Source organism: Furipterus horrens, unplaced genomic scaffold (genome assembly GCF_987537825.1).
Source record: "Furipterus horrens unplaced genomic scaffold, mFurHor1.1.pri manual_scaffold_1, whole genome shotgun sequence".
Taxonomy (NCBI): Eukaryota; Metazoa; Chordata; class Mammalia; order Chiroptera; family Furipteridae; genus Furipterus; species Furipterus horrens.
In genome coordinates this window covers 112,710,672-112,723,202 of record NW_028327171.1, presented here as the reverse complement: position 1 = coordinate 112,723,202, position 12,531 = coordinate 112,710,672, and the positions used below count along the sequence as shown (strand labels likewise).

The 12,531-nt window shown below is 33.9% G+C and overlaps 1 protein-coding gene across 1 annotated transcript in view; it reads right to left on the bottom strand.

The window, feature by feature from the left end:
- ATR (ATR checkpoint kinase) overlaps positions 1-12,531 on the bottom strand; it is a 181,805-nt gene that overhangs the window by 125,752 nt on the left and 43,522 nt on the right. Inside the window, exons 10-18 of the mRNA XM_090278685.1 lie at positions 12,093-12,355; positions 10,731-10,921; positions 10,553-10,653; positions 10,187-10,358; positions 8,817-8,987; positions 7,635-7,829; positions 6,234-6,419; positions 2,122-2,214; positions 100-230 (exon numbers count right to left, since the gene is read on the bottom strand). Of these exons, the coding sequence (XP_090134811.1) occupies positions 100-230; positions 2,122-2,214; positions 6,234-6,419; positions 7,635-7,829; positions 8,817-8,987; positions 10,187-10,358; positions 10,553-10,653; positions 10,731-10,921; positions 12,093-12,355 (1,503 nt within the window). The remainder of the gene's footprint in view (positions 1-99; positions 231-2,121; positions 2,215-6,233; positions 6,420-7,634; positions 7,830-8,816; positions 8,988-10,186; positions 10,359-10,552; positions 10,654-10,730; positions 10,922-12,092; positions 12,356-12,531) is intronic.

Here is a 12,531-nt window from a genome sequence, read left to right as displayed (position 1 = left end):
AATTATTTAATTGGAAACCCAATTTCCCTCCAAGAGATAAGGATTCAAGTTAGTGCTCCTGTGAGGTGCAAAAAAATCTAATGAACTCAAGGCAGTTACCTGCAACACAATTCAGGAAAATCATCCTTGAATCGAAGGCCAGTTCTCAGTGTTGTCATCATCTTCACCCTGACAGAACTGACATGTTTGGGTCCCATCAATTTCATCAAGGACATCAAACTGTTCAAGGCCTGAAAAGTAAGTAGGGCTTTAAAATAAAGCCTATAAACAAGATGACAGGAGAAGGGTCATAAAGAAAAGTACATCCCACCCTAATCTCAGAGTAGTTATCTATTCTCTGGTAATAGGGAGTCTAATAAATGTTGGCCAATTCATTTTGTCTAACTTCTTATGTAGGAATTAAAGAGTTTGAAAAATACGAGTTCTGTATTTTTTTTTTTTCCCCTTGAAAGTAATTTGTTATTTTAGTCCTGGTGGTTCTCTGGCACTGATTTTCAAATTTATTAAGAATATAATACCTGCCCTGGCCAGGTGGCTGAGTTAGTTGGAGTGCTGTCCTGTGCGCCAAAAGGTTGCAGGTTGGATCTGCAGTCAGGGCACACACCTAGGTTGCACGTTCTGAGGCATGTACAAGAGGTAACTAACTGATCAATGTTTCTCTCTCACATTGGTGTTTCTTTCTATCTTCTTTCTTTCTTCCTTTCTTTCTTCCCTTACTTTGCTTTCTTCCTTCCCTTCCTTCCTTTCCTTCCTTCCTTCCTTTCCTCCTTCCTTTCTCCCTTTCTCTCCCTGCTTCCTCTCCCCCCCACCCCCCACTTCCTTCGTCTCTCTCTAAAATCAATAAACATATCCTAGGGTGAGGATTTAAAAAAACAACAACAACAAAAAAAAACCTATTGTGTACTTTTCTTCATATCCATCCCAAACTGCTATGCAGTACGTGCATTTTCATCCTAATGGTACTAAATTCAAGATGCTCTTAATTAATAAAACAAATAAGTAACTGATGACATAACCAGAAAATGATATACATTCTATTGTATGTGAAATACAGAATCAGGCTTGTATCAACAGCTCCAGATTCTAATGAAGAGGTAAAGGAACTCTCTAGACAACTATAACTATATGCCAAAACATGTAAGCTCTTTATGGTTTAAAACAAACTCTTCTTCTTAGATTTGAGATTCTCTCACTTGGAATAACAAGAAAGATTCCATGTAGATGAACTAGAAGTTGTTAGGAAAATTAAATTAACCAGTTGACACTAAAGAATAAGTACTGGTTGCTCAAGTTTATAGAGTTTATTATTATATCATGGCTTTCTTGCCTCCTCAAGGCTCCTTAAGAGAAGGGTAACGAATTCAGACTGAAATAAAATTCTATTCATGGATTTTTACTTTAATTTTACTAACTGCAGAGGTAGAAAACAATCAATATTTAAACTTCTATCTCAATCTATGGACAAAAATTTCCAGTGGTGACCAATTGTTGTATCAATCATAATGAAACTTTACTGTGCCAAATACATTTAAACATAAACTGATGAATAACTGAAGTTACTTTACTTACTATAGATAACCTAGCATTTCTGGTATTCAAAAGCACATGGGTCATGAACCACATCAGATCAATGTGGACCAATAAACTCAACTATGCAACTTTTTTTTGGTTATCAGTGACTACTGGTCTCTTTTTTCTTATTGAGCTAGATGTTGTGACAATGTGAGATTGAAACTATTGGGGCCATCACCTGGCACTTAGGCATAGAGCCAATCCAGGAAAATTTCAGATAAGAAGTTGATTCTAAGACCACTGTGTCCAAAATCAAGCAATACCTGAAGCTATATTATTCCTCTAGTTTTAGTTACATAGCCAACAAATTCCTTTAAGCCATTTTGGGTTGGGTTTTCTGTCCCTATTTAATAAAAAGAACTGTAAATGATATAGTTCCTCTTTTTAGACTCCCCAAAAGCTTATACAAGTTGTTCAGCAATACAGAGTATCATATGTTTGATTATTTCTTGTCTTTGAATGTTTGTAGGTAGTAGCAGAAATCCTGTCTCCTGCATATTCTATATAAATTTTATTCCAGCACTTTGAGACTCAACTATAACTACCTACCATTTTCTTGTCTTCAATGCCAACACTGGAGCTCAGTAACTGCATGTTAAAAAAGGCCAAAATGCCCAACAACTTCGGTTGTAAATAATCAGCCTAAGGAAGAAAAAAAAAAAAGACATAAAACAGATAATATATAAATTTTATACAGATCAAATTTCATAAACTAAAAATGTCATTATTTAACTAACATCATTTCTATTTTACCTATTAGAATAACAAATAGACGCTTGGTGAATTAAGTTCCTCCAAATGCATATATTTTCACATCTAATATTTTCAAAAATTTGGGAAACTGATTTATAACCACCACGACAAAATATGATTAAACAGTACTGTATGAGGAAATCATGATCTTTGAATTCTGCACCGAGCTGGAGTGGGATCCTCGGGATCTGACTTACATCAGGATCCAGAGTGGAGAGAATATTTATCTTAAGAAGAAGAACAGGAAAAGACAACTGACTGTCATTCTAGAGCATTCCAAGCTAAAAGTTGGGGGCGGGGGGGGGGGGAGTACCTTGCCAAAACAATGGTCAGACATAAGGGTCAATATCCCCTGAGGTAATAGTGATAAAGGAATAGAAGGCTATGGACATCAATAGATATAGACTAGGGATCACTGACCATAGCACTCTGGATTAATTCTTTCTTGAAAGAGTGTCCTAGAGGCAGAAGGTTTGGGCTTTAAGTCAGTCATACCTTGGTTTGAATCCCAATTTTGATACTTCCTAATGTGTGATTTTGGATGAGTTACTTAACTCCTCTGAGTCTTTAAAATGGGAACAATTAAAGCACTTATTACACAGAGTTGTTGTAGAAGTTAAATAAGATAACATGCATCAAGCACTGAGAATACAGTAAAGAGTTAAATATATTTAAGTTGTTAATATTATTACAAACTGGGAATGTGAGTAATCTACAAAGAAGAATATTCCTTTCTTTCAAAATCTTTATATACAGGCAGGAAAAGGTGAAAAGAAAAAGATCTAGGGAAGAGCAGCAATTAAAGTATTTTCCAACTCTGAAAGAAAGTTCATTGCTTGATTGTGAGGCACCTGATTTGGGGACCTCCAAGTTACATACACAGCCAAGGGGAGGGGTAGGGTGGGAGGACGTGTACTAGAACACAGTAGAAAGGAAGTTAGGCATGCAACATGTCCCTTCAGATTACATGCTGGTATAAACTTTTCTCTTGCCACATATAGAGAATCATCTGTCTTTCAAGCTTAAATTACATTTAATTTGCAAATTTCTGATTTGGACTGACTTATTTTTAGGCTTAATAATCCATAATCCATAATTTTATCGTTCCAGCTCATGCATCTTAAAATAACAAGCAGACATAAATGACCCTCACATAGTCTATGTCAACATTCTAATTTTACAGCTCTTGCATTAGACAAGTAGTTCATTCATCTACCACTCACCAAATATTTATTATCTATGCCTAGGATACAATGCCAGGTTCAGGTGTACAAGATAAGCAATGTCACTTTCTCCCTACTAATATGAGTGGAGGACATTAAATAAGTAAATATGTAAATAAGGTTGCAATAAGTGCTATATAGAAATCAACATAACTACATGATAGAGAAGAACTGGGATGAGGGAATTTAGACAGGGGATCACAAAACTGAGAGATCTAAAGAATGAGAAAGTTCCAGAAGATAATTCCAAGTATTATTATTCCATTAGATTATTTGGTACAAAGACCCTGAAGCAGGAGAAAGCTTGACATGTTTAATAAACAAATAAAACAATACTAAAAGATAGGGAGAAAGGAAGAAAAGAGCTGTACAATAATGAGCGTGGAAAGATACACAAATCACATAATCTTACAGATTTTATTTAAAGATCAATTAAAACCATAGAAATATTTCAGCAAGGGAATGATATGAGTTTAAGTTGTAAAAAGAGCATTTTAAATGCTATATAAATAATTGAATACAGATATAGAGAAGGAAGAGTGAAGGAAGAGAACAGTTAGAAGGTTTTTACAGTTGTACTGGTGAAAGATGATGGTCACTTGTATGAGGGTAGTGACAGCAGAGATGGAAAAATATATTTTGGCGAGGTATGTGATAGGACTTATGGAGGGCTCATGAATGACTCCCAGGTTTTGATCTGAGCAAGTAGGTTGATATTGGTACCATCTCCTGAGACGTAAGACTAGGAGATAAACAGGTTAGGGAGGGAAAATAAAGATTTTTAATGGACATATTATGTTTAGACTTGTTTGAGATGCTTGTAAGACAGGCAAGTAGAGATGACAAACAGAAAGTTGGATAGTCTCTGTCTGCCACTGTCTCTCACCAGATCCATTCTCTGCCCCTTTCTGCACTGCTCTGTGTCTGGGAGGCTTACCAGACTTCATCACTCAATATCCCTTTCCCCTAACTTCCCACTGAATTTAGCCAACAGGAAGAACCAATGGAGGAACAGAGAGAAGGAGGAAAGAGCATGTATAAATTTCCCGGTCCTTCCGGGTTTTGAGGTGGTTCTGGCAATGGCTACATTTCCCCCACAATGAGAGACCTCCCCCACACTATGGTTCTAGTTCTCAACCTGGTTCTAGTGACACCACTTCTTCTCCTTACCCAGGACTAACAGGAACAGAAGTTTTCTAGTCCCTGAGTTCCTTAACATTCCTGCTCGTTCTCTTAACCTTGTCCACGACAACGAAAATAGCTCTCATTATTAAATTATTTTCAGTTAAACATTTTTGTGTGTACCATCTGTTTCCTACCAGAACCTAACCTGTATAAACCCACAAGTACAAAGCTCCAGAGAGATCTGGACTGGAACTTCAACTATGAAATCTCAAAATATAAATCATATTAAAGCAAAGGATCAGATGAGACCAGATTCTCTTTCATCTAGGGGGAGAATATTGATAGAGAAAAAGAGCCGATTACATAGTCTTAAATCAATCTAACATTTAGAGGGTAATGTAAAGTAAAAGGAAAGAGCCAATAAAGACTAAAAATGAGTGGAGAATGAAGCAAAAAAGGAAACCAAGAAAATGTGGTATCACAGATGCTATATAGGAAAGGATCATCTGTTGCACTGAATGCAACTGAAAGGTCAAATAAAATTAAAAATGAGAAGTAACTACTGGTTTTGACAGCAGAAACACTGTTTTTGACCTTGACAAGATGAATTTCAGTAGAATAGTAAGAACAGAGTCAGACTAGATGAGCTAAAGAATGAATGGAAACTAAAGCTATATAAAGCTTGTGGATTAAACAGAATAAATTTCTAAATTAAAAAATAAAAAGAATGAATGGAAAAGGAGAAAGCAGAGACAGAAACTTCTCAAGGTATATAGCTGATAATCTTGAGTCTCTTGAAAGAATGAGGGCCACCAAAAGGAAAAGAAATAACAAGCCTAAAGATTTGTTTTTTCAGATAAAGTAGAATAGTAAAATGATTTCAGATACAAATTTAAGATAGGGAAAGATGAAAAGGGATAACATATTCTCTAATCTCCCTTAAATCCAACAATGAACTTAAATATTTTCAATAGTTAGAACTGATAAGGTTAATTTGTTATGCCAAGAAAGGAGTAGTTGGGGAGAGCTACAAATGTATTCCAACCTACAGTTCCTAAGTAGTAAAGAAAAATAAACATTTTTACTCAGTGAAAAATAAAACCTAAAATCATTTGAAAATGTGTATTTATCAATGCTAATATATGTTGTTAATTTCTTGCTATGACCATACAATTTCAATCATCACCCTTTTCAAAATAAAAATCTCAGCCCTAACTGGTACAGATCAGTTGGTTGGGCATCATTCTGCAAAGCAAAAGCCTGCTGGTTCCATTCCCAGTCAGGGGACATGCCTAGGTTGCAGGTTTGGTCCCCAGTCAGATTGCACAGGAGATGGAGCCCATCAATGTCTCTCTCTCACATCGATGTTTCTCTCCCTCTCTTTCTCCCTCCCTTCCCTTCTCTCTAAAAATAAGTAAATAAAATCTTAATAAATAAATAAATAAAAATCCCAATTTAAAATTTAACCAATCTCTAGCATTTGAAAATGCACAAAACACTTGTAATTTCATAATTGAGCTACAAAAAGAAGGGGAAACACCCATAGAACATATTCCTTACCATTAGTTCAGGTGATATGATATCTTTTGGGCCCTGATATGGATCATCACTAGATGCAAATGAGGCAAGTATTGACAAACCATTGAAAACTTGTTGATAGTGTTCTCCAATACGAAGCAATAATTCATTATGCAATCCTTGGAAATCTTGTCTCAACAAGCTCCCCAGTTCAATATCTGTTTCATTCTAATCCAAAGACACATTTTTAAATTTAAGTTTTTTTCTCCATACTAACATCCTTAAAATAAGTATACTGATTTTTTAGTACACTATTAGTAAATCAGGAGCTCTAGACCGTGTGATACAATTTACTAATGATATTTTTAAAAGGCAATTAAAATTATTCTAATCTTGTTCACTCCTGGTAGGTCTCCCATGGGCCATAGGTAATGAAGAGAAATGACCAGATTTTATTTGGAAATAAAATTTTAAAAGGAAGTCCTAGCTTTCCATAAGGTCTTAAGATGCCATCAACTCATTATTTATACACACATGAGAAGATAGACCACAGTGGCTCAGAGCACAGCCTTTCCAGTCAGACTGGGTTAATTTAAATTCCAGCTTTGTCACTTACTGGTTGTGCTGTGACTTAAACAATTTACTTCATCTGACCTCTCTCTGCCTTAGTTTCCTCATCTATAAAATGGAAAAGTAATAGTATCTTCCCCTCATTAGGCAATGAGTGAAATGATACATAAATTGTTTAGCAAAGTTTCTGATATGTAGTAAGCACTCTATAGATATTTATTATTATTCCATCTCTATGATACAGATTATCTTTCTCGAAATAAAATATACTCACTATTTAATAACTCTCATGTGAAAATAGATATATTGCTGGCATATCATGAAACAAATGAAATAAATTAACAATAGAGGAACTAGTAAAATCACATATGTATATCATACAGGTTCTCCTGTTCCCATATAATCTCATATTCTTCAAAATTACCACTGCTAATGACACCAAAAAGACGCACAAGCTATAATTTGAAATTTTAAAACTAGCAAGAAACTGAGCCAAACTGTAATCAGCACTTAGTAAACTAACTGTTGACATTATACTACATTTGAAGGAAACTGCCTCTTCCTATAGATATAGTCAATATATAGTTCCAATCAATTAAAAAATTCTAAAATGAAATCAGCTGAAAATCTGATCCACGAGTCAATGATTATCATATGCCATTTTGGTGAAATGATCAAAGAAAATAACGAAATAATAATTCTGTTTAATAAGCTCCTCTAGGCCCAGGACAAAGTTTATTTACCACCATTTGAACCCATGTTACACTAGGATAGGCTGTAAGTTACCTACTCTCCTTTTTACAAGAATGTTACTGCAGCTTTCTTTTAATGCTAATTTTAAAAAGAGTAAAATATATATAAATATTCAAGTACCTTTAGATAATGAAGGGCACGTTCTAATTCATCCTTGGAACAGGAACAGACCAAATGAGAAAAAATATATTTGAAGTTATTTATTAAAATCTCTCTACGATTGACATTTAATTGTTTTCCTAAAGTTCGAATGAGAGCAGAAGCTGCAGGACTTGCTTTGGCAGCAAGGTCAGGTAGCAGAACTTGTAACGTCCTCTGAAAAAAAACACACTATAATTACCAAAAAGTACATTTGTTGAGGGGATAAAATACTCACATAAGCTATGTGCAAAAATATTTTAAAATGCCACACAAATCTGTAGTCCACATATAGCATATCTGAATTCAGATTTACCATATCTGAATTTATTCATTCACCATATATTTATCAAGCATCTACTATGATTCAGGCATTAAAGATGAAGTAGTGAAAAAACAGGCACAGTCCCTGATGACATAGAGTTTACATTGTAGGGTGGGAGAGACAGACAATAAATAAGCTAATGTATAGGTAAAAGAAGATATTTTTTATGAGTATGTGTTAAAATATACTCATGTTCTAAGGATAAGTTCCATGCTTGATTTATTATTTCTTTCCAGGACTTAACCAATATACAAACAATTTGTTTGTTAAAATATAATACTACTGTAGAAAAATCTTGTATAAATCACTATTATAACTTATTAGTTAAGAGTAATAATAAACTTTGCCTTTGGTAAAAAGTAAGAAGAAAATCTATTCCATCCGATCTTTCAAATCTTAGCCCTTAAGTAGTTTTCAAAGGCTTCCCAAACCACTCCATATTTCAAATTATCATCTGAATTCACTGAAGATCATCTGTATCACTAGTTTTATTAAACTATTTTACTCCAACTTCTTAAGGGTAGAAATTATCATATTACACCTTGCATTACCAATAGAACCAATCACAACATTAAAGATATAAGGGCTCAGTCAACTGAATTTATTAGCATTAATCAACTAGTATTAAACTTTCAAGATAGCTAACCATATAGAGATATGACTCAAATCAGCATGAACTTAAATTTTATACCACAAGTAACATCACATCAAAGTCAAAATTTGAAAATCTAGGATCTATATGCTCAATGTACTTGCCAGATTTTCTTTTAAAAAATCTAAAATAAACACAAAATATCGAATTGAAAACCTTATTAAGTCAACTATACTATGCAACTTACAGTAAGGAAACGATTAAGATCAGGAAAGTCAAAAACATTGGCAATTTCAGACAAGGTATTTAAAGCCATCTCTCTCTGGTGAGCCACATCCTGTTTGCGCATCTCAGCATTCTGGCACTGAGTACTGGGAAGTGCTGTCACCTGACTGGAGTGGAGGGATTCCACCAAAAACTAGAGCAAAATTATTTGTTAGTTTTCACACAAGGAAAAAATTTTAATTAATACTTTTTAAGGTAATATAAAGGACAGCATCAGATAGTGTTCTAAACATATTACCTGAATTAACATTCACCTAATTGTTATAACAACCTTAATGGAATAGATTATATATAATCTCCCTTTTACAGGTTGGTAACCAGGCTTTGTTAAGAAACTTGAGTATCCTGCTTAGGATTACACCAACACAGGGCAAAGCCAGTATTTTAACATATCCTAACTTTTCACCCATGAAGAGAACAACAACCTTTTTAAAAATAAAGTACCTTATCCATAATATCAAAGCATAAAAGTTTATCATCACTAAAAGAAGGGCTAAAAAAGACAGGCACCTCTTAATAGATTAAAAACAGAGCATGGTAATCCAATATATTGAGTGGGCCAAAAAGTCCATTTAGTTTTTTCCATAAAATAAAACACATTTTTCATATATTTTGAGTATGTCAGCTATTTCCCACTACTGGCTTCTAGTGGGTAGAGGCCAGGGGTGCAGCAAAACATCTTCCAATGCATAAGACAGTCCCACAGCAAAGAATTACTTGGTCAACACATCAACAGTTCCAACAAGCTTTGCAAACAACTTTTGACACTTTCAATCAGCCACAGCACCGTTTCCATACACTGCAAAAATCTTTTCTGTGTTTCAGTCGCATTTTACCTTTCTTTAAATTATAAAGCATAATACACTGAAAATGTTGCAGATCTTCTTCCATCTTCAATATTAAGATGACTGCCAAAAATTCACCAATTTTGGTAAGTTTTTTTAAAGGCTGATATGACAGCTTTCACAATACAACTAACAAAATTGTTGCAAATGAAGTTAAAGACAACTAAGCAGTACTAGAGCCATCTTAGGAAAAAACTAAAACTTTTTGGCTAACCCAATATTATAATAAGATGTTTTCCCCCCTCTCCCATTTATAACCTACATCTTCAGTCCAAAATGCTAAAATATAATACTGGCAAGATTTAGATTCTCTTAAATAAACTGAATACATCATTTTAAAAAATGTATCTTTTAAGGCAAGAAAAATAAAAAATATATATGTTCGAGGGGTTGGGATGGAAAAAAAAAATATATATATATATATGTTCTTCTTTTTTAACTCTTACAAAGCACTGCTGTTTCCTATAGTCAAGGCCAATACTCTCACCTGACAGATGGGTTTCTTATACTGGCTGAAAAAGTTTTGTAGTTTAACACTTTTAGCTGCAACCAGAGCTCTAATTTCTGTGTATGCTGCTCCAGAGACAGATGCTGACTTGGATAGTAAACAATGCAATAAGTGCAGGAGTGCAAAAGGTACCAAATCTCCTTTTGCTGCCCTAAAATTAAATTAAAAAAAAGTTATCAATGTCTCAAAAATAAATGGAAATCCACAAATAAATGCATGCTGATATCACATTTCTTTCTCTAATACCACATCCCTCATATCACCATTTCAAATACCAGGCAAATAAATAAATAAAGGAGAATGGCCAAAATAAATAAGGAAGTATATAAATGCTGCCAAACATACCTTCCAATATCCCCTGTTGTAAGAATCAAGGTATCCTTCAACTCATTATTTCTTGAGATTTGAGCATGTGTATATGCTTCCTTCATTCTTAAGACAAAAAGCTAGAACAATAAAATTCGTTAAATTTCTAAGGCCAGGTTTATGAAAACACAAATGCTTAAAAATAAAAATTACCAACCTCTTTTATAAATCCATCTTCAGAGTCCAACGATTCCAATATATGCTTGATGTTTCCACTAAAAGCCACTCTAACATCCTTGTCTGGATCTTCCATTAAATTTAATAAAGTTCCAAGAACTATTTTTACATCTGTTTCATCTTCTCTAAAATCAAGATGCTTACAAAGATGATATAGATTATCTATGAAAGCTAAAGGGCAAGAGCATATTAATACCTAATTTAGCACATTAAATATCCGAATTTTATTGTAGAATGTAGTAAATAAATAATATGCTACACAGAATTCTAAGCTACCTTATAATGTCAATATTTAGTATTTAAATTTATAGAGCACACAAAATAGTAGAGGATTAAAGTGAACTTATAATTTTAAATACACTTTATACTTAATAAATGTTGCCTGAAGGAGTGGGCGGTGTTGGATGAAGGGAAGCAAAGGGGGAATAATTGGTAATAGCATAATCAATAAAATATAATTTTTAAAAAGTTATAAATAAATCTAAAATAAGTTCTAGAATTTTTTAAGTGTAAAATGGCTTGTATGTTACCAAGATAGACTTAAAAAGTACATTTCGTTAATCTGAAGAACTGTGAATTCAGGGAAGCTTAGCCTTACCGTTAATCTTCATTAAAAGATTTAGGAAGTCCTAGAAACTACCTATCACATACTGTTTTGAAAACTTGAAAACAAGGTGCAGATTAGAACCCAAACAAATGGATCTTGCAAGTATTTGTGAAAATCTTATGCTTCCAACAAACCCATACACCATTACCATTGAAAAAATGGTCAAGAAGATACAATCTATAGTCCTCAGTTGAGCAATATCTAAGTATTTGAAGTTCTGAAGGTCCAAGGGAACACATTAAGAAGGTCCCCAGTATTACCAAAGAGAATAAAGAATATTCAACCTCCCTTGGCCAGTGTGGCTCAGTGGATTGAGCACTGGCCTATGAACCAAAAGGCTGCTGGTTTGATTCCCAGTCAGAGTACATGCCTGGGTTGTAAGGCCAGGTCCCTGGCTAGGGGTTGTGCTCACTAACCTTTCTCCCTTCCTTCTCCTCTCTCTAAAAGTAAATAAATAAAATCTTTAAAATATAATAATGATATAGAACCTCATTACATTGAACCAAACATCAGGTATGCCCCATGATACTATTAAATCACAAGGGCATTTTAAAAATCCAAATATTACTCCCCTTGTTAATTCTGTGATACAGGCATCCCATTTATAAACAACCATTACATAAGCATTGAACTTATCAAGTAAGTCTAATTTTTTAAGCTTCAGGTTAATTCTACCAAGAATTTTAAAAACAGAGGTTAAGTAGATTTTAAAATATTAAATAACATATCACTCACCAAGTTTCACTAGACTAGGTACTTCTTTTTTCAGTAGGAAAAGGAATGGCTTGAAAACAGAAGCTCTTAGCCGAGAAGACGAACATTCGTGTTGAGAAGTCACTTTTAGGCTCTTACAGAAGAGATCAATATGTCCATGTTCAGAAAAATGTTCTATTAAAGAACTTGTCAAATAGAACATGCCATGAAGTGTACAAACAAGTTGACCAAGTATAGAGGCAAATTCTTTCTTAACAATATCAGAATCATCTTTGACTTTATCTCTGAGGGAAAAAGAAAGGTACTAAAACTTCTTGCTTAATTTTGTGGTCTAATAGTCTTGCTTAATTGGGGCAAAAGTATTAGTAAGATAAAGCCCAGCAGAAAAAATATTTAAATTCTAAAACTAAAAGTAACAATTGTTCTATTAACATCAGCAATTGACATTAATTTACATGTA